The sequence below is a fragment of the Pundamilia nyererei genome, unplaced genomic scaffold (genome assembly GCF_000239375.1).
Source record: "Pundamilia nyererei isolate P.nyererei 1_Seehausen unplaced genomic scaffold, PunNye1.0 scaffold00007, whole genome shotgun sequence".
NCBI classification, from domain to species: Eukaryota; Metazoa; Chordata; class Actinopteri; order Cichliformes; family Cichlidae; genus Pundamilia; species Pundamilia nyererei.
In genome coordinates, this window is record NW_005187408.1 from 6,872,973 (window position 1) to 6,895,909 (window position 22,937).

Here is a 22,937-nt window from a genome sequence, read left to right on the forward strand (position 1 = left end):
CCTGGGTGTGGCATTTGTACTGTGCTTTAGAAAAACAGATGGCTCTTGAACAAAATTTATGGCCACGCCTACAGAGCAGTTGTATAAACAGTGCTGGGGGGGGAGGAAACAGAAAAAAAAACATTTCTATTTTCAATCTGCGATTCATTACCTCAGACGGCTTTGTGCTGATCTTCACAGGCAATCAGTGGCAACAATAGAACGTAATGAAATGATCAAAGCAGTTCAATCAGCTCGTGTTGTTGTTTTGCTCATATTTCATAAGAAATCATCCAAAATGTCACATTTCATTAGCTGCAGAGACAAAATTGTCACTTGTGCATTTGTGCACTGGAAATAACTTGCTTTAAGGAGAGGAGGGTTTGGTTTTACTTGGTGTAACCCCATAAAAGGAGCTAGCCAGTAAAAGCTACCAGATGTTGGTGAAATATTATACAAGATCCTACATGCACCACGAGACAGAGTGAGACAGAGAGTGAGAGAGAGAGAGAGAGGGCAAATCCAGGAAATAAAATTGCTGAGTCTATCCGTTGCTTTCTCTCTCTCTGGTCTGTCTGGGTTCCTGTGTTGGAAAAACTTAACAAAGTGCCCATTTGCAGAATAAATTCATCTTTCCCCTGAGAGCTGTTACGTTAACGGCCGTGTAGTTTTCATCCAGATGTTCGCAACTAGGGCAAAAGAATTTGATGACAAAGCACCATTGATTGAGATTGCATCGTGCACACCTCTGTACTCTTATTTGCTATGACAAAGTTGAATAGCTCAGTTTTAACAGCTGCATTCCTGAGCACCTGGTTTCACTGAGGACTGGAAACAAATAGCTAGTGGGTTTTTCTGACCAAATGGGCACAGTTTTTCCACATCTTTCCAGTAAGACACAAAAGTCTAAAACAAATAAAGTCTAGAAATATATGCTCATCGCAGCGATTGAAATGCAGCGAAAAGGCAGACGACTATAATACACCCGCAAAATGAAGAAATTCAATACACTTGATGCCACACTTAAGGATGAATTTGATACTCACGTTTGAGGTTTTAAGGAATCCCTGTTTTTCTGCTCGCTGTTAAGATGCTCTCAAAAAGCCAGAAGCTACTACACCAAAAAGATACTCAAAAGTCCCAAATGTCTGCTGGGACCAAGCGAAGCGTGTGCCTGTCTGTTTGTGTGTGTGCATGTGTGTGAGAGGCAGTGGTGGGAGGGACAGTGTTGTGAAGTGGTGCCCCCCACCTCCCCCCCTTTTTTTCTCCTCCCCTTTTTCCTCACACCATAACCCCCCACTGTCTTAACACTCTGTCTTGATGTTTTTGATAGAAGGACAGAGAATGATGGGACATGTGTACGTGCATGTGTAGAAAAACTTTTCAGACAAAGCAAGAGGCACTACTGGCACGGGAAAGGAATACGACACCCTGCAGTTTCATTCATTTTCACTTTGGTCAAAAGTCTCTCAGATGCTTGCCTATTATCCCGTGGCAGACGCCTCGCCGAGTTGTAAGCTGCGCTGACGCTACACTTTGTTTGGAGAGTTTTCTAAGACTTTGCATCCCTCTCAGCCAAACACAGCCACCTAATTCTGCACAGCTCTGAGCCTTTGCTGCATATGTATGCAAATGTAGCACCGTGCACGTTGATAAGACGACCCGTTTCTAATCCTGTCAATACCACGATGGCACACTGTGGATGCTTTTCTCCTATCTTTCACTACAGAAGAAATGAATACTAATTAAAACAAAACTGTGCGCTCAGGTTGAGAAAGGAGGAAGGGTGGAGACTAGCAGACGGATGGAGTGAGAGGAACAGATTTGGACTTTTAGTGAAACAATGACATCATACTGTGGTTAGGAGCTATTACAAAGAGTTATGCCAAGGTTATGCTAAAAGAACGTGTCAAACATTACTAATGCTAGTTAATGCTGTGAGTCTTTAACAGGGCAGATACAGGAACTTCCTTATAGCAAATTTATTTGGGGATTTTGAAATAGAGCATTACAAGATTGTCAACTGAATTTTCTCAAACTAACAGAACTGCCATGAACCCAAAAACTAATATAACATCCAGCATACCTAGTGAGCGGTCCTTTGTCTGATTGGCCGATCGCACAACAGGCAGGCTGGCACGAACCCGGCTGCCACGGGTGAAGGTTGTGGGCGCTTCAGCCTCAGACATGGTGTCCAATGATTCCAGGGAGGCTAAGGACAGGTGGTCGACCTGATCGCCGATACTGTGCTGGGTGCTGGCGCCGTGCTTTGGGCTTCTGCTCTGAAATGGGAGCACATGGAAACAACACCGTAAGAGCAATACCCTGTACACAAGTGTACACAAGATGATACTTTACATGCTTTAGTATTACATTCTCTCAAGGACACAACAAAAAAAAATATTTTTTTCACAGTATAAGAAACTTCTTTGTGTTATCATGCATTTAGTGGAGCAGAAATAACACTTCCTGACAATGTCAGGTGTGCTGTGAGTCACACACATTCTTTGAAAAGCGAGAAAAAGAAATCTTTGATGGTGACTTTGACTTTGACTGCAGCAACACACAAAAAACTATGAGTCTACTCATGCAAATGTGCAACAAAGTGTTAATACACGCACTACAGGATCTTCTGCTGCTATTAAATACACACCCACAGGTATGCATGGTTACTAAAAGTACCAACACCCTAAAAGAGTTCAAAGAGATTCCTAAAATGTTGTTCCAGAAAGAGAAATTTCTAGTAACCAATGATTAAACATCAGGACTTGTGTGATCAAAACGTGAAGATCAGTTCACTTCTCTGTAATCATATCTGCATGGCGTGGCATCCTCGAGCTAGGGATACAATAAGAAGATCTGTGACCTGACTCCTGAGCCCACTGAGCTATTGTGCGGTAAGGTAAGGTGAGCTCCACCTCAAGGGGAAAACTCTGAACACTGGGCTCTTTATGAAATTGCTCCCCTTTCTGGCATCAAAAATGGCAATGTAAAGCCATAGCAGATGAAGGCACAAGACTACCAGGCCAGGTCCTATGGGTTATCTTGAACAAGCCAGCCTGCACATGCTGCCATTATCTCACACTCATACTCGCAAGGGCAAAGAAAGAATGTAAGCATATTAAGATAAGTGCAGCTGACAGATGTAGTTTAACCTGACAGCCAAGGCTGGCTGACAGACAGGGCAGACACTGATAGACTGATAGACAGGGCAGACACTGATAGACAAGGGGGCACTTGGCTTTAGGAACATGGTCACAAAGCAGATGTTAGCGAGTGTGCGAACATGGTCACACAAACACACACTCTGACAACACTGCAGTATGATGCAGATAAGATAAAAGGCTGACTAACTCTGTGGGGCAATTGGATTTTCATCAAATACCTCTGAATGTCAAGCTCAGAGTGAAGGGAAGAGAGCATGGCCTGTAAAGACTGATGGAAGAAAAAAGAGGAGAGGAGAAAACAAAAAAGCAAAAAGCTTAGAAATGCCAGTGGGAGGTTGAAATGGAAAAGAAATGTTCATCTGACAAAACAGAAGAACCATGGCAACGAATCAATGTCGACGGCAGGCCATAGAACAGAGGAATGAGGCTAAGTGCAAAGACAGCCTAAGTGCAAAAGTTAAACATAGTCTTAGATTGTATTTACTTTAAATCATCACTTTTTATATGCTTACGTTTGTTAAAATTAGCACTGACATGATAATCCTACAAATCCTACCTCTTAAAAATGTCTACAATAACATTAATTGCAGCCATTTATACAATGCCATATCCTTTAAAAAAAAAAAAGACCATTTAAGCTCATCAAACTTCACATCCCTGTGTGATGTTTGCTGAGTCAGTATGCAAGCATTTTTCTGAAGTACCGTCACAGCAGCTGGGCAAATTGGTGAGCCGCAACTCAACTTTTATAATTCCATTAAAATATGCTTATACTGCAGGACTCAGAGATTTAAAGTAATGAATAAAAATGTACTCTTATTTTGTTAATACATGACGATAGCCACTTAAATAATAATAACAATAATAAAAGAGAGGTCACACACAGTTGGGCTGTCACCTGAAACCAGTCATGTGTCTGGAATTTAATCTGACCACTGAATGATACATGACCTTATTCACTGTTGGTGGCCCTGCTTCTCATATGCTACTGTGTCACCCCTGGGAGTGTTGAAACATTTTGGTTTCTTCCATCACCTGTAGGTAGTAATTATGTCAGAGTGGTCTGGCAGTGTAATCCAGTGTTTTCTAAAAATACTGAAGTGGAGAAAGCGGCAGCCACATTCAGACTTTAACTTTAAGTTCCCTTAAGGATCACATTTCTGAGTTTGCTGTGCGAATTGATAGCGTGGTTTCAGATGTGCTTGGCCATGAGGCTGATATCAGTAAACAAAAACTTTAATTACTCATAGTTTTGGCTGGAACTCAAAATGTAGGGGAGTAGAGGAAGATTAGATCATTTTGTTCTTTGCTGTAACTTAGTTAAGAACAGAGTGTTTCCTCCTTGATTGAAGGCTTTATGCTAAGCTAAGATAAAGGTAAGCTAAGCTATGCTAAGCTAAACCCCGCCTGGCTTCAAATGCATATTTAATTAGAAGGTCCTCAAACTATTAATTTAAATGATAGAAAACCAAAACCATAGTTAAAGTAAGAAAATATCATTTTTGGTACTTACTGTATATATATATATATATTTTAAATACAAGCACATTTAGCCACAATAAGCTATAGCAATATGGCTATAGTGCAGTAGAGTGTCAAAGAAGAATCTGTTTAAAGTGACTTTTATTTTTATGTTTCAATAAAAATACCAATAACTGTTTCACAGGAAGAACCTATGTGATATATATTTGCATTAATTTAATTTTCTCCCTCACCTTATTTACTTGGCAGCATTGTGCCCTAAATTAATGGGACAGGATCACACTGAAAAAGCAGTTAACTTCAATTGAAGCATAGGGGCTAAAGCTTTAGAGCCAGAATGATACAGGATTTTAAGGATCGATACCGATATTTGGTACCGTTTTTTTTTTCCCATTCAGACACACAAAACAAACAGAATTTCCTAACAAAACTTGTTTGCAGTTGTTTATTTATTTGTTTATGCTCTACTGGTTGTTGCGTTTGTGCCATTCCAGACAAGCATGCTGCTAAAACGGAAGTTGCAGATTGCCTCGTGGTCAACGAGCAACTCAACACTGATAACATGATGGAATGGTGTTTTTCCTGTCTCTTCTTATTTTTTTAGATTTTCATTTATCAACCATTATAAACATTGATAGACCGTCGAATATCTGCCGATAATTTCAGGCCCTCAACAAATCGACCAGGCTGTGAAACTATTACACCCTATTCAGTGACATAAACAGTATCCATGGCTCATCATAGTACTCAAGATAAGATCTTTAAACAATGGTGGCACGTTTCTTTGTTACAGCAGCAGCATTTCTTTGCAGTGACAGTACACTACCTTGACTATGCAAAAGAAGAGACATCATTAAATTGACATCCAAAATGAATCTCATTCACATGGAAGGCATGCTTCCTTCTTTACACTAAACAGTGGATAATGCTGGGATGGCACACCCTCGATAGTACAGAATCTAAAAAAAAGAAAAGGATATTTATTGGATATGTACTCAAATTTTACTTCAAAGGGAAAGTTGTCTTATTTAAAATGTACTTTTTTTAATTTCTAGAAAATGTTACAATGGGTACAATGTGACAGTTATTGCACAGGAGAGAAAGGCTGTTAAAGCGAAAGGAGTCAAACATAACGATGGAGAAAATTGCAAATGAGACCTTCTACCTCCCTGTGGAGAGGTGGGGTAATTAAGTTAAACCACTCCACACCACTCCACATCTGACAAATGAGGTGTCTCCTCAAAAGGTTAACAGTTTAGTTCAGATTAACTTCTCCGTCTCTTTCTCCCTCACTTGCATACGTGCATAGATTCTCAATTCAACACAAAATCTCTGTACATATCATATCGTCCTGAAGTATTTGAGCCACAGACGCTTCCTGTTCAAGCTTACCCCTTCCTGCCTTAAGGGCCAAATGTGAAAGCCACAGACCGCCCGCTGATTAGCAGTATAAAACCTGCTTCTGCCCACACATACCTATAGTACATTCCACAGCAGCAATTTCCCCTCACTTCAGTCAAAACCAAACGGCCTGTGATTCTGCTTTTTCAGCAGCGACTGCCTCTGTACACCACATTGGGTCTGACAGTTATGATGAATGTGAAACTGAGACATCAACATTAGCTCATACACAGGAACATGACAAGTCATAAACTGATGAAAATAGCCCCTTGGGAAGGAACGTGTCTAGAAAATTAAGCTCGAATCTGTCAAAGAAATCAGAAAATGTCGACTTCAACGACGGCTTGGTTGTCTGGTGCTGCAGCCAGTGTCAGCGGCCTGTTTTTCCTTTTTGTTTTTTTAAAAAAAGTAAACCTGTGTCAAATAGTCATCATGATTAGAGTATGTTAGAGCAGCTCTAGAAATAACTCAGTGGAATTTGCCTCATCTAAATGCTGATGTTGTGTGGCTTAGAGCCTTTTCCTCAGGCTCTTGCTGGAAAAAAAAGAACTGTCTTGAACACTACTTGCTGGAGCCTTATTATATTAAATGGATGTCAAAAACTGTACAGTGTGGGCAAGCAATAATTAGGCAAACAACCATGCTTGCGGAGAAAATAGATGCAAGATAAAAGTGTTTTAGTCAAACTCTGTCTGTCCCAGTGTGTGTGTGTGTGTTTGAAAGCCAAAGAAAGACGGATACACAGAGACACTCAGTGTGTGCATGAGTGAGTCAGGCCATTGTTCCAGAAAATCTGACCCGAACCCAGGACATCCTGCAAACATTTATGCAACAGTGGTCTGACAAACAGTATGTTGTCATGAGAAAGCAAGCGTTGGCTTGCATGTCTGCATTAACAAAATACATGTAATATTCAAACTTTATAGGTCAGTGCTCTTTCATTCCATGCCCCGTACACTTCACTTGATTCACTTTTCACTATAGTTCCACCTCGTGATCATGCGTGTACAGTGTGGGTGCTTTTCACTGTAACCCGTCTTGATTATTGCAATGCTACTTTCACTGCAAGGACAATGTTACATGATTTCACAAAGCAGAGCAGAATATGTTATATCACGGTCCCCTGGTCTTAGTCTGACAGGTTGACATGCGGAGTTGAGCTGGGGCGATTAAAGTAAATTACAATTGTTAAGAATAATGGCAGCCACCATCAGGGTCTTACTGTGTCATTCACTGAGATTTAAGTATAGATATGGTCCAAAAATTGCCATGCACCCCACCTGCTGCCAGTCCACACAAAGCCCACTGATTGGAGCTTGACTTCTTATAGAATCAACGTGGTGTTATAATAGCTTAGCCTAGCTTTCACCTTAAAAACAGGGGTATTAGTCTGCTTTCCCTGTAGTCATGGTGATCATTTTCCCCTTTGGGCTGCATAACATTGGAGATCTTTAAAAAAAAAAAAAGACACAATGCAGGTTTCACAAGCATCCCAAAAAGCCAAAGTCGACCCGTCTGTGGCTGTATTAGCCTAAACAACATCCACTACCAGGGTCCGACTACAATAGTGTTCATTCACACGTCATATTCTATGTAAACAAACACAAAGAATGCACACAGGCAACCAGAGGAACAGGTTTCATTGACTCGTTCTATACTTCCTTGCTGGACATGAAAGAATGTAAACATGAGAGTTGAGGTTGAAGCTTTAAACACAAACTCAACTGTTGTGAGCACAGCTTTCCACTTAAGATGCTAATTTGGCTCGAGCTCTGGGGAGCAGAGCTAGAGCCAACTGTAATTACCTGGTCCGATCTGCATGAAAGACGACGGTGGCTCGGTGTACTGTTAACCCTTCGCTCAACTTGGTGCTATAAGCGAGATATCAGAATGAGACAAGTTGAGCAAAGGGTTAACAGTACACCGAGCCACCGTTTTCTTTCATGCAGATCGGACCTGCCGTAGTTGATACGATAGGAATGAATGTGTAGTAAAACATAATCAAGAAAAGAGTTCAACAATGGAAGCGCCAAATTGTCAGAGCTAATTAGCAAACGTGAGTCAAAAACTTAATGCCGCTGCAGTTCTACACAACTCCGAAGCATAAAGCCCCTGTCAGTCAGCTGGTCAGCTCTCAGTCTGTATGTCTGTGGACAGACCATCACCCTTTGTCTACCTTAGCCTAAATGACATTATTCCAAAATCCCCCAGTCATCCATTCCTATTCACTGCTACCGAATCCCTCCCTCCCTCCCACCTCTGATGCATTCCTCCTCTAATCCCCTCATCAAAATCCCCAGATGACCTTTCCAGAGATGGTTATATTTGGTTAATTGTTGCATTCATTTATAGCGTCTACAGCTGACCATGGAAGTGTGAAAAGATAAGATCCTACTACTTAAAATAAAAAGTTCCAAAAATGTATATGCAAACAGTAACCTTGACTGTTACCATCTCATTCGTAAAATATTACACCGAAAAATCAAATGTAACCACAGTGCACTGCAGGATGATTATCTCTTACACCACTTAGGACATGCTGGACAACAGCTGAGCAACACTCCCCAACTGATTTTATCTGCTCACACATATACAAGTGAGCCAGGGTTATCACTAGCAGACATCGCCCTCTCCACTGAACAAGCAAGGTTAAAAAAACGGCAACTCTGCGCAACCCATCGGATGTAATCGTCAATGTGTGGTCATGAAGTAGAGAACGCCAACTTCACGAGGTTGTTTCGTGTCGTATTCGTTTACTTTGCATACAAGAATAAAAGTACAGATTTAGCTAAATGAATATGATCAAGCAAAAATCAAGTTCCACATTAGATGTAAAAAATAAATATATGTGAAGACAGCATTTACCATGCTTCAGAAATGACAGTCTTCTTCCGAAGGTGACTTCCATGTGAGACTGGAAACTCCCTGGCCTAAGGGAAACAGGGTTTCTTCCTCCAGTGTTATTTCAGCTCTCGAAGCACTCAGTACAACTGCCCTGTCCAGCTTCCTTCTCTTTCTGTTCTACCTCACAGCGGATGCCCCCCCTGCGCCCAGTCCAATGCACACACTCTCCCACATCCCTAACGATCCAGCAACACAATACAAACACACACAGTCCACACCAGGCAGACAGCAGGGGGAAGCCATTGTTTTTCTGTGTGCTTTTTACATTTGTGTAACACTAAGACTGTATCGGAGAGTGAAGGACATCTGCACAAGTCATGATGCTCAATATTTCTTATTTTCAGGCCATTGCAACATCTGAGGGGTGCAAAAGATCGGATTCCTGCAAACAGCTTTAAATTCCATGAGGTTTCCATTTTGAGATAAAAAAGGAAAAAAACTAAATACATTTATCTTAAAACAGCAGCTTCAGCATAAACTCTCAGCCCAATCTCAGCTTCCATCGCACTGCCTGAGGGTGCAACTGAAGACAGAAAGATGACACTTGTGTCTCAAGGAGATAAGACCCTTCTCCAAGGATCTCGAGGGCTTGGCAGGCCCTTATCCAGTAGTATAAACACATGGACACACCCATGAAAATATATGTATGATCACCTTGCTGCAGTGTTTCTGGGAAAGCTTTATTGAATGTTGGGATAATTACAAAAACAATTTGTGCTCCTTTGTTAAAAAGCTTTGTTGTGCTTCAGGCCTTGCACTCGTTCAAAGCCGTTACATAAGAAAGCAGGCCCAGACTTAAACTTAGACTGACAGATCATGTACTAGCCTTGCATGCAACGATTTGCACACATCTATAAATGTGCACATACAAAAAAAAAAAAAAAAATCTCCCTTTCTCACCCTCTTGTCTCTCTTACCAAACAAATACATGCAAAATATTTGCTGACAGGGCTGGAGAGACACGTTCTGTTCAGACTTGCTCTTCAATATGACTTTATCAACAGAAAGACAGGTTTCGTAGTTCCCAACCCTTGGAGCATCCCAAAATAACACAAAAGCAACAGAGTATTCCTTCATGGCCAAAAACCACATCCACGTCCTGGGCTGTCAACACAGAGCGTCTCTCTCTCTGGGGGGAAAATAAAGGACTTTCCAGGTCTAATTTAAGCCACCCTGTGTGTATATCTGGGCATCAGAGGATACGTGTGTGTGTGTAGCTCTGTGGTCAACATGACAAAGAGGGCTTTCTTCTCTTTAGGGCACTTTTAATCCTGTATCCTCTATGATGTCACACACACTGTATAATCTAATAGAAACAAGGCAGCATAATTTGATTTTCTTCCACCTCACCTTTTTTGATTACCATGAACAGGCCATTTTTTCTGGTTCTAAGTCACAGTATTTTGTCAAGTGTCAAGTCTCCTTCTACTCCCATGAAAGCAAGCCTGATAATGGCTTTGCTATTCGTGCCTAATTAACAAGTCACCAAAGACCACACAGCTCCTCCACCGAACCTAAGATTTATTATACCCGCTCTCCCAGAGGAGAGCTTTTTGGTGTGTCTTTGTGTTTGTGTGCACAGACAGACAAAAAAAGACAGATAATCACTAATAGGTTGAACTTTTCAGTAAGCCTGATCCACATTAGTTTTCACTGTCTTCCCCCTCCTCACCAAGGACTGGCCGTAGCATACAGTGTCTGGTATCCACTTCTAATTCCAGCGTCTTACTGCTGAGCTGCAAATGAGACCAAAAAGTAGCTATTCACACAAATAAATAGACACAAAATGCTGGCCCATGTGTTTGAGGTTACGCAATTGCTATGTGAGATTCAAGTCCTCTTCTTCAACGGAGAGCAGTGAAAATTAAAGCTTAAGGTGCTAAGTCACCATCATGTTTCCACTCTATGACACACTTGTTTTGTTGGCTGTCATGTTAGCACTAACTGCAATGTGTTAAACAGCCCGCTAAACACAATGTAGCACGGCTGAGTTGCATGATGGTGTGAAGGGTTATATAAACACGAACCAGAGCTAAGGTAAAGAACTGAATCTGTAGCACACGCTCTACTTCTGTCAAACCGGCTAATTTATTAATTCCAGTATCTGCCCATACTTGCCTGCTATACACTACTCTACATTCCAGGTGTTCCCTATCTTCTTTATCATCTTGTTTAGCAACAGTAAAACCTGTGTGAACCTTTGCATCTATACCGACTTCGACTAGTGTTGCTGCACTGCTCTCCTCTGTGCACCTAACACTGCATTGCCTTTATCTTCAGTGAGAAGGGCCAAGTGGAAATAAATGCAGGAGATCAAAATGAAGTTTGAACCAGATGCTCAGAACTGGTCCTGTCAGTGGTAAAAATCCTCTCGGTGTGCCTTTTGAAGTCAGGCTCATACCTTTGGCCTAAGGTGGAGTCCAGATGCTGGGTTGCATGCAAAGGCTTGCAAAAGAAGGGCACAAAAAAGGGGTAAAACAGCCCCTTTTGTCTAGTTATGATGTTTGGAATCTCTTGGCCTATATATAAGAACAGTAACAATTTATGACATAAAGTAATATTGCTTATTTTATATTGTAGTGTTGGGATGGTTTTCAAAATCCATTTCAATAGATAATACATGCCCTTACTTGTAATTTGAAGTGTATTATGTTAAGATTGCTCAGAGTGAGTAATGCCTTTACTTTAACTTTGTGTTAAACTAACATTGCATTGAGCGTAACACTGTAAATGAATCTGGCATTTACTCAGGCTTCTACCCAAAGCGAAACTGAGCCCAGGAGTCTGTCTGACGAAAATGTTTTATCTAGCAAATACATTTTTCCTTGACCTTTTATTTTTCTACAGCATCAAGTTAGAATGAAAACTAGTAAACAAGATAAAAGGTAGATTGAATTTACACTCTTTTTAGAACATTTTCTTGTCGACTCGACTTGCAACTTTACCTCTTAAAACAGAGAAGCACTACAAAGGCAGCTTTTACCTTCTTTGTTTTCCTACAGCATGAAAGAGGTAAAAAAAAGAAATAAATAAATAAAAAATCTGCAATGCTAAATAGAGGAGGGAGGCTAGCTTGCACACTAAAGGTTTGTAGTTCTCAGATGGTGGTTTCAAAGTTTCTAGACTTATTTTGAGGGAGGAGAAATAATATTAGGGAAAAAAACTTCCACATCAGGCGTGTTGTTGTGGATCGTTCATTAGTCAAATAGTGGTGATGTTAATGCTCATGTGTTGACCAGCAGGTGTATACAGTAGCAAGCTCATTTGGCAATTTTAACACCAAGCAAGCTAAAGCAACTAAAATATGACTATTTTTAAGTTTTAAAATAATACAGGCAGACATTTAATTGTACCATCTAATTACACTAAATATATTACCCGACATCCCTTCTCATTTAAAGTTAAGGTTTCTTAAATTCAGATTGTTTCACCTCACATCCCTCTTTTTTTAATTCCAGCACACCTTAAAATTGTAAAGTTGTTCTAAAATAATAATGATTCTAACTTTGGAGTTTTAAAGGAAAAGATGCGATGCAAATTTTGTGAGTGGCTTTACTGCAAGCCGTATTTTTATATTATTACTACTAATATTGAAGAATTAAAACTGCACTGCAGAGTTCGCTGGATGTAATCAATGGGTCCTGCTTTGAACTTACCACACTTGCGAATCTCTAATTATTCAAGACCTCGCAGAAACCTTTTTTGTTCTATGAATATATGTAAATACAATTTTAAAAAGACAGAACAGAAAGTTTGATTTTTAGCACGACCACATGATATGAAAACACTGACTGCTATAATTTAACATTATTGGCAGGGACAGTGTTAATAATAATGAAGTCAGTGCTAAGTGAAATAAGGCTAGCATGGCGTTGAGTCCCTTCTCCTGTGCACAGAGTCCCTACAGGAGCAGCCTTGCTTGTTATCTCTGCAACATAGTGGCGATGACAGGATAACATTCCATTTTAATAAAGCTGCAAGTTTAAAGACAAAAGTTTGCAAGTTTGGACAAAAAGTCAGCAGGGCCAATAAAGGATGGAAATGATCCCCATACCACCAAATGACCAAGAGGTTGTTATTTCATACCAGAGGTACATGAATGTGCACAGTTGACTGGTCAAGCATGCTTATAAAAAGGACCCTCAGAGATACTGTGCTCATCTTTAAGCAATCTTAACCAGCAAAAGGTGGATTAGAAAATGATCAGGGAATCCATTAAGATTGCTGAATACAACTAATTAATATTAATATAATTAATCACCCTTTCCTGAACATTGTAGCTTAGTTATTAGGGTTTGTAAGAGGGCAGCCATGTTAACGAAATAATATAAGCAGCAGTAAGGCTCCTTGGGCTTGACCTCTGTATTAGAAATGCTCCTGAGTGTTAACAAAGGAATGTAAGGGCGTGAGCTTAAACGTGTCCCATACATCAGACTGCTGCAGATCCTTGTAGCAACTACCTGTACGTTAAGCCAACAATGCATCTGAAGATAACTGCTGATGTGCGACTTTAAGAAGGGCTAATACGGCTCTGAAGAGAAGACTGAAAAGAGCTCAGACCTGATTAGCTGGTCTGATTAACACACTGGCATTGCGTTTGAGACAGTGTGCAAAATTCTGTCTGGCTTCACTCATTATCAGCAGTGATCAGTGGCAGGTCCATCAGGGCCCTCTGTCAGAGCAGCTTAACCGCCCCCCACCCCAAACCCCCAACGACACTCGGGATTAGACACAGCCGTGGCGCCACTCTTTAAACCACTTGTCCCCTCGGTTGGGGTGCTGCGTCCCCCCCCCCCGCCACGTGACCCTGGTTAATTGGCAGGTCAGTGCCTGTCCGTCATTAACCTTGCGGTTCTTGTTTGTGTTACCGAAAGCAGCTCTCAAAGTGTTACTTCATGCAGAGGTGGCAGATGCTATTAAAAAGCAATCCAGAGCCATTTCCAGGGTTTGATAATTAAAAACAGATGTTCTGCCGCAGACCTGCAGGACACACCGACTCATTGTGTGGTTTCAGATGCAAGGTGCAACACAGGGAGTGTCTTGTGAAAAGACATCCGTGGTTTTAAATATTTCAGCATGCAACACCTGAATGTGTGCATGGTGATGTCCCAGTCACTGCACGACTATTGTGCCAGAAGGGACAATGACAAATGATCTTTTCTTGTGTGGGCAGATTACTTAAAATCAGGAACAACACTCCCCCCAAGACTAGTTCTGCTACTTCTTCTGTTTTTTTCCTCTTTTCTCTGATCACGGTCACATCTCTCTCATGGAGTCTATGCATGTTTGAAGCCAGTTTTATCTAGCTGACCTTGGCTTCAGGGAGCAAGAGTGTAGCAGGGCCACACAGAGAAAAGTATGTGCCTAAATGTTGCAATGCCTCATAAAGACTCAAGAGAAGTGCTTACAGTGTATTTTCTCTATGTAGACACTGACATTGTTAGTAGATGCAGGAATTTTCCAAGCAGAATTTAAACTTTCAGATGTTATTACGGACAGATTTGTAGAGAAGACATAAAAGTTGCATTTTGTGATTTTTGATAGCATTCTTTATAAACACTCTTGCTTGTTGGCAAACGTGGTTCCTGCTGATGATGACATAATATGTCCAAGTGAGACAACCAGGAGGAAAAAGAAGAAGAAGAAATCATATTTTGTATTAATTATTAGTGTCAATGTTATGGATTTTGGACTCAGGGTTTTTCCCTTTTGGACTTTTGAATTGTTCTTTATGATTTAATGCTCCATTGGCTTCTGAGATTGATTATTCTTGATCACTGTCTTTACTCTTGAGTTCTTGGTATCAGTGAATTGTTTTCAGTTAATATTTTGCTTAGGGATTAGTTTTGCTATTTTTTATATTTTTATTTTGGTAGTCTTTTGTTTTTAGTATCTTGTTTCGCTTCCCCTGTCTCGTCATTGTGGATTTGTTTCAGCTGCGTCTCTTACCCTGGCGTTTCCCATCTCCCTGGTTTCCTCACGTGTTTATTTATAGCCTCGGTCTGTCTTAGATCACTGTTGCGTCTTACTGTTTATTTTCCTGCACGCCTGCCTGAGAGTCTTTCCCCATTTAATTTATGGATGTTGTTTTCTGCCTATTGCAGTTATTCTTCTTTACCTGAATAAAAGCTTGATTTTTGTTCATTTACCCCGGTCTAAAGAATCTGCATTCGGGTCCACCTTCACACCAATACATGACAAATGGATTAAAAAGAGGCTTAGACATAGCATGATGTTTCACATGTGTTGCAGCGTTGGCCGACTGGATGACTACATCAGCGACCTGTGTTTGGGTAGCTGATAGAGTCCACTGTTGGTTGTAATATATAGTGAGGCAACTTTCTGTTGTACCCCTGTGCAAATATCGTGACCGCAGATTGGTGGACTGACAGAGACTGGTTGGAAAACTTTACCCTATCACTCACACATTATTGTGACCATATACCCTTAATTCACGTTTTATCAAACATGTGTGCCATAAATACAATACCTATGGTAATTGCACAGAAAACAACATGACAATGGCACCCTGTATATTTGGTATATTTGGGTGCCTTAAAAAGTCTTGTTTAAAAACTTTCTCTTTAATTAAAGAACAAACTGTTCAGATCACACTCTGACCGTTCATGTTGCAGGAGAACTGCATTATGAGCATCTCCTTCCCAAAAACATTTGCCCATCTTGAAATATGTGCCCTCATAAGACATAGGCCAACAGATTATCACAGCTTGGGGGTGCAGACCTTTCAGTCTGTCTGTCTGTCTGTATGATGCCCACAGCTGCAGACAGCTGTCCTAACATGGCCGCCCCACTCTGGAGAGAAACCCGGAGCCTGGCAAGTCACAGCTCATCAAACACAGACACTGGCACACAAGCGGAAGGAGGGAATTCATTGTGTGTGTGTGTTCGTGACCAGTCGAGCAGCTCGGTTTGTGCTTGTCTAAGCCCCTGGGCAGGGGGAGAGGGATGAGAGGATAGGTGGCGGTCAGGCCAACGGGATCTTATCTCATCTCCCTTGGGTGGAATCCAGGTTTTTGCAGACCCAATGAAGAGCAGAGGAAATTAAAACACTTCTGCTTTTGTTGCGGATTTAAAGATCACAGAAGAATCAAGAATCAAGGGACCCCTTTTATAAGCATAAGGCAAGCAGTCTGTAGCTATGTGTGAGGGTATCTGTGTGATTATTCCTAAAAGACTGGGGTCATCACTTTTCGGGCTGACACAATATCATCTTCCTAACCTCTGGTTGACCTTGAAGCATCTCCGCCTTTGTAACTCAAACCTGCTTCTTCCTTCTGAAGCACGCATCGCCACTGATGTTGCTTTTCCTGTATGGTAGGCATGTTTGAATCTGCGTGAGAACGGTGGCAGGTCTATTTTTTTCCCACACTTTCACAAGAATGTTGTTGTGGGCAAGATGACACATTTTCTGGCAGTTATTTTTTCCTTTAAATCTGAATAATTACACCCCTCAGGACACCGAATGACAAACACTTCAATAAACTTGTCATTATTTTCATTTTCTGCTGCTTCTGTTAGCAGTGAGTTATTGCATTATTCTTGACATCCAGAATTGGATCATGCCAACTGCATTCTTCACTCATCTTTTTCTCATTTATCAGCGTTGAATTTATTTTCCAGGCATTGGTGCTCGAAAGCTGCCTGCTTTTTGACAGCGTCTTGTATCTTCATCCTGGACACGATGTATTCAAGACCCATCAGCGCCCGAATCCCATCCCACATGTCTGAGTAACACATATGCAGTTTCTCTCCAAAAGAAAAAAAAAAATCAATTTGAAGGTGTCACGCTTTGCAAACTGACAGTCAGCACCAGCAGATCTCTCATCTCAGTTCAGTGTTTCAGCAGCTGAGAGAAGAACTTCACAGGACATAAAACTTGACATTTTCAGAGTAACTGCATGTCACCTACAAATAAAGACAGTAAGCTCTCTGTGACTCCGGAATGACCCATAACATTTTTTTTATACGAGCTCATCAAAAAACAAAAGAAACTACCATGTAACAGCATGTTTACAGGCGGCAAGTAGCAGCCTTGATTTTTTTCTGAGTAAATAACCTTCTCCAAAACCCTGAGAGATAAAAAAGAAACCGGAACTGTCCTGGCAGCCTAATCAGGGAAACAAGCCCACAGCTTTAGTCTACTCGTATTAGTGCATAAAATATTAAATGAAACATTAAAGCACGAGCCACAAAGTTTGGGAAAACACAGCAACTTTCAACAAGCTCCAATTGCGGATCTTTTTACGCATAAGCACACAGCCAAAAGAAATATAAGATGACACACAAGATCTCACACGCCTGGTATGAATCTTCACCTCAACTCACCAGCAACAACAACAACAGGAACCAGCCGCGTAGCAATCACAGCTATACTGTCATATAATCATCATCACCATCATTATCACGCAAGATGCAGCACGTTATTAAGGTATAACCCCAGACGTCCGTTCACAATGGATCATTTGCTTTGCAATTATAGCTACATAAGTGGCAAAATTACGGGGATGCTGCACACGGGATTGCACATTTTGGATAATTTACACCTCAAGGCGTCGACCCAATTAAATATGTCGTTGCGGTTAAATACTTTTCGTCGATTTGTATTCTTGGGAGAGAAGGGGGAAAAAAACTCGTGCACCAAGTTTTGCATTTGCCTCTTGGAAGTTTGCAGCACCTGACAGCAGCCTGGTGCGCGCTGCCTCTGGCGCAATAGTGAAACTCCAGGGCGTTTCAGTGTGCTCATAAGAGCAACAATCCATGCATCTTTGTAGTACTTCCACGCGCACTAACATGTGAAAAGGCACTGGACGTCTAGAAAAAAAGAAACCAGTACATTTTCCGATGTATCCTACCTTTTCTTCTTCTCCCCTCTGACTGGACTCTCGTCTCCGTTGTGATAAATGTATTCCTTTGTACTTAAAATAAAATAAAAAAGTTTATTCACGTACGGGCTTCACGTACAGAGAGCCATGCTTCCAAACAACCTTCCGGTCCATAGCCTGCACAGCATTAAGAGCGCTCCTGCACTCACACACACACAGAAATCTCACACTGCCAGGATCCCAGCTCTCTCCGACAGGCACCTACAAGTAAACTGAGCCCTTCCAGCTGTGACATCACGAGTCACTATAGCAACTCTGACTCCACCCAGCCGGGAGCCGAACTTACCTGTCTGACTATCTAAACTTCACAACAGAAGTCCTCCTTTTTATCCCCACTCGTGCGCAGGATAAAACCACCAAATATACACTTACCCCCTCCCCTCCATTTTTCTCACCAATGAGAATCGGTGATTGATTCGAAGGAGAAAACGATGCATGTGCACAGTGCAAGCCCACTGTATTCAGAAAGCAAACAAACCGGTTGATCAACCTGTGCAAATTCGATACCATCATTCATGACGAGTGATATTAGGCTATACGATACCATCATTCATGACGAGTGATATTAGGCTATATATGCAAATCTACAGAGTTAATAATCAAGGCAGCGGATTGAAACTGCACCTCATGAAAAGGCATCGCTTTGCATGTGGGCTGGCCCGAAAACAGCACACACACACACACACACACAAAATTCTTTCTTCTTTCACAATACCTTGTGCCATTTCCTGGAGCTCCCTGTGGCTTTGGGCCAGTCTCACTATTACCTCGATTGTTTTGGCTACAAAGCCAGCTAGCCTCCCCTCCATCTTTTATCTCCTCTGACCCTGAGCAAACAAACCAGATCAGGTGAGCCAAATGTCCACCTAGAGACTCCCTTTGTGCTTACGTCCTTACTGACTTCAGAAAGGTGAAGCACAAGGAGAATTTATAACCTTTAAAAGTTCCCACATAACAGTGGGAAAGGCATATTTCACACAAACGCACATTTTAATACTAACACCTGTTGATTAAATAATTGATACCAAAACAGGAAAGTATGACCCGCTGGTTTGGAGGATCCTTTCCCCCCCCTCTAACTCCTTCATAAAAATACAACCTCATTGCTCCACAGCAGCTGTGGGAGGGAAATGTGACAGGCAGATTTATTGGACACATTTCACATCTAACCTGCAGCAACAAAACAGCAAGGAAAGAGTTGTGCAGATAAAACTGCAGTTTATAAAGGAACTGAAAACTATCTATTCCAAGACTGGATAAAGGCATTTTCATATCTTATACCTAATTCTGTGGAAACTAGTTATTTACTTTGTGACCTAACTTGCACTATCATGTTGAATATGGTCGTGCTGTAATGAACTGAACTAAATCGCAACATTAAATACAGTCTGATTAATGCAATTCTAAAAAACAGTATTATTATCTTCTTTTAGTTCAGCTAAAATGTCCTGTATGTACTATATTGATAAGTACATAGCTATGCATCGCTGTACACAAATAAATATTATATTATTACTGACAATATTTACTGTCAAGTCATGATGTATATAATTTATTCCAACATCTTCTCACTCTGCACCGCATTGCACCTGTGTTCGTATTAAAATAAATATGCTATACATGTTGTGATTATCTGTTTCAATATTCTGTGAAGTACATTGAGAGCAATGAAAAAACAGAGCCCAATATGTGTAGACAGACTTAGTCAGTAAAGCTGTCTGTTTGTGAAGTAGAGGAAAACGTCTTATTCTTTAACTGTTATGTGTGCCATCAGCAACAGCACCTGCCATACAGATGAATTTAGCTCAAAATAAGACTGAGAAAAGATTTAATTTTAAAAAATAGGATCTGAAATGCTTGTTGATGCACTTATTTATTCCACAGATAAGAAAGTATAGAAAGAAAGTATAGTGGCTCAATGCATAACACTGTTACCTGTGGGGGGTTCAAACTTGGGCAAGTTGTGGCTGGCACCTTGGCCCAGGACACTAGACCTTCCCAGCATTTGAAACCTCAAGAAGTCTAGTTTTTGTTTATTTATTCATTTTTTTTATGTTCAAACCAGGTGCGCCTGGTCGAACAACATAACACACGATGATCTTTCTGCAGCCTACTGACCTGTTCCCTCAGCCTTTCCTGGTGACCCATGATCGCCGAAGCATGGTGGGGGTATTTTTGCTTCAGATGCTCCAGAAAGGCCTCCCTCTTCTTGTCCATATCTGGCGGCTGCATAGCCAGAATCTCTCTGGTGCTGCGAGCTCCTCCTAAAGTGTGCCTTCGGGGGATTGTGCGGCTGCCTTTGGCGTCCCCTCTTGAAGGGGCAGTCCCATTTGGGGACGCCTGTCTGCGGCTTATGTGCTCAGCGTCCTCTGGGGACGTTACCTTTAGGTTGCTTTTGGTTTGTTCTGAGGAAGGGACACATACACACACAAAGAGAAAAGGGGTCAAATGTGACGCACTCACGTTTCGACATCAAGAGCGTGTGTGTGCATGCATGTCATTCTTCCATAAGTCAAAAGTAGGGCATGTCAGTGCAAATCAGCCATCTGTAACTTTGTGAAAAGGAAATAAATAATATTCTCTCTTCTTGGTATAACAAAGTCTGTGTGTGAATATGAAGAACAAACATTTTATGCATATTTGAATGACTGTTAGCAACACTCATATGCAAACACTGGTACACACTTCATTACATATTCATGCAGTTTTAAATTTCTGCAATAAATCCTGGATTGAACGTGACAGACACAACACTGAAGATGAAAACGCTAAATTGAAACAGCTGTTCAGGTTTCTTTCCGTTACGAAACACAAGGAAACCCAGTAACAGAAGGAGGCACAAATGGAGAAACTCGGAGACGATATCCAGAGCATCTGTTTATGCATCAAGTGCCTCATGAAACTGGGGGAGTAAACAGAAGCTGCCAGGTGCAATCATTTCAACTTTTTCAGGAATGAAAATAAATAAATGAATAAATATCAGAGGAGCTACCTGCACATGTGGAGCTCCCAAATATTCCATGTGTTCACAGAATTAAAGAAAAGCAAGCAGCCCTCCAGGCATTTTTCAACCTTTTATGTCTCTTCAGGAACATTTTTTTTTACCCTTTTATCACATGTTAAAAATACGCAGAACACACATATTTTATGTGGTGTGGAACTGAGGTAAACACAGCCCTGTACTGTTGTTATGATGTCTTAAATCAATCATTGCATGAAGAGAAGAGAAGAGAAGAGAAGAGAAGAGAAGAGAAGAGAAGAGAAGAGAAGAGAAGAGAAGAGAAGAGAATGAAGGAGGCGGTTCTTCAACTGTGGAAAAGAGGGGGGAAAGCAATAAAGCAAGCTGATCTGCTGCCTTGTTTTGTAGACAGGTAGCTGGAGCTGTAATGTGTACCTTTCAGAGGGTAATGACGGAAAATAAAGGACCTCTTACAGAGTTCAGCTCTTCAACAGCTGAAGGAGGAAATTTCGAGTGATTTGCCACTATTTTGCGGGTTGCTTAACGCAGCTTTTCTTGTCTTTTTCTTTGAAAGCTTGAAAGTGTGCTGTGAGCCACAGATGAAAAGGCAATTTCTCGTTTTCTTCTCAGACATGTTTGGACTAAACTAGTTTCGGAGATTTAACTATTGGAGTAATTTGTATTTTTTTTTAAAAAAAGTGCTTGTTTTCTTCCAGCATCTACTACATCCTTTCCACCTTTCTTTCAATCTAGAGTTGTGTCTGTTTTGCTCTAACCTGCAGATCTGCAAAGCATAAAACTGCTTTCATCACTAAGCACAAAAGGCAGGCTTAATTTTTTCATAATTATCGTGCGGTGGTGCGTCACGCTCAGAGCCCGTCACCAGCGCACCCACACCCCCACCCTGCTCAAGTTCAGAGCAGCAAGACCTCTCATGTATTTCCAATTTCTATTTTTAACTCCCAAACACAGTTTCCCCCACTGCTAACCAAATTACACTCAGCAGACAAAACACACTCAAACCCTCTAAAGGATGTGAATTCATTTGCTGGTTTCATGTCACAAAGCTCATTACCTTCCTCAAGTGAGCAATCTCTGTCTTCATCTGCAATTTCTTCTTCCATCGCGCTCTGAGATCAACGCGCTCAGTGCCCGTGAAAAAGCGAGGCCGGGGGACTCAGCCAACTGCTTGCTTAGAGATTCCAGACATGGCTCACATGGAAAAGGGGGCTTGAGATAGGCCCTGCCCCACAGCCCCAGGATAGACTGGTGGGGATTTAGAAAGTCAACTGCATTCCAGGACAGAGAGTGACTAGACCCTCACCCCTGAGCTAAAAGCTCTACTGTTGCTGCCATGCATTGGTCACAGACTGTGTAAAGCAAATGGTATAAAGATCACTACAAAAGAAGATACTGACAAGAAGCATCAAGAAATCTTTTTAAAACTGGACACTGAGAGAGGTGTCAAACAGCCTGTGACACACAAACACATATGCATGCTCTCACAGACAGAGTCTGTTCTTTATCAAGACTTTGTCTGCAGGCTGTCTCTTGTTTAGCTCTCCGTCCCTGTTGAGGGGCCCACTAGACGCTAGCATGCATCCAAATGTGTCATAACCTATTTCTGAGCCACATCCAAACGTCTCTCAGGCTGTGGCAGCGAGCTAATATGTGATCGAGTTATCTGATCAGCAAAACAGAATAAGACAAGCATCAATCCTGCAGGCAGTGTTGATTCCAACTGGGAAGTTCTCAGGAGACACCAGAGGCTCATGCTGGCTCCTGATCTTCAGCTTCTGTACAGCAACACAACATTTTGTGCAAATATGTTCGCTGGCTTCATACGTGTGTGTGTGTGTGTGTGTGTGTATGGGGTTTTTTTGTTGTTGTTTTTTTTTTAAAGCAGGGGGATAGGGAAGACATACATCCAATGTCATTTCTTTGCAGCTGCTGATGTAAGTGACCGGATCGAAATGTAAGAGAGGAAGGCAAAAGTTGATGTACCTTAACAGAAGACGTGAGGGGATCAATAGCGTAGCTTGTGGGCCGTGTAACTGAAACTGCCAGGCCGAGCGCACGAACAAACATGCGGCAGCTGACCTCTAATGTCTAACATATGGAGACGAGGCTTCTTCCACCCAC

At 41.4% G+C, this 22,937-nt stretch overlaps 1 protein-coding gene across 18 annotated transcripts in view; it reads right to left on the reverse strand.

Moving 5' to 3' along the window:
- Nucleotides 1-22,937, reverse strand: part of kiaa1217 (KIAA1217 ortholog) — a 117,561-nt gene that overhangs the window by 24,051 nt on the left and 70,573 nt on the right. For 14 of the 18 annotated variants that reach the window (XM_005722753.1, XM_005722747.2, XM_005722749.2 and 11 more), the window contains exons 2-3: nucleotides 19,955-20,241; nucleotides 2,066-2,261 (exon numbers count right to left, since the gene is read on the reverse strand). In XM_005722753.1, coding sequence (XP_005722810.1) covers nucleotides 2,066-2,261; nucleotides 19,955-20,241 — 483 coding nt within the window. The other 4 variants (XM_005722756.1, XM_005722758.1, XM_005722757.1 and 1 more) reach the window with 4 other exon arrangements.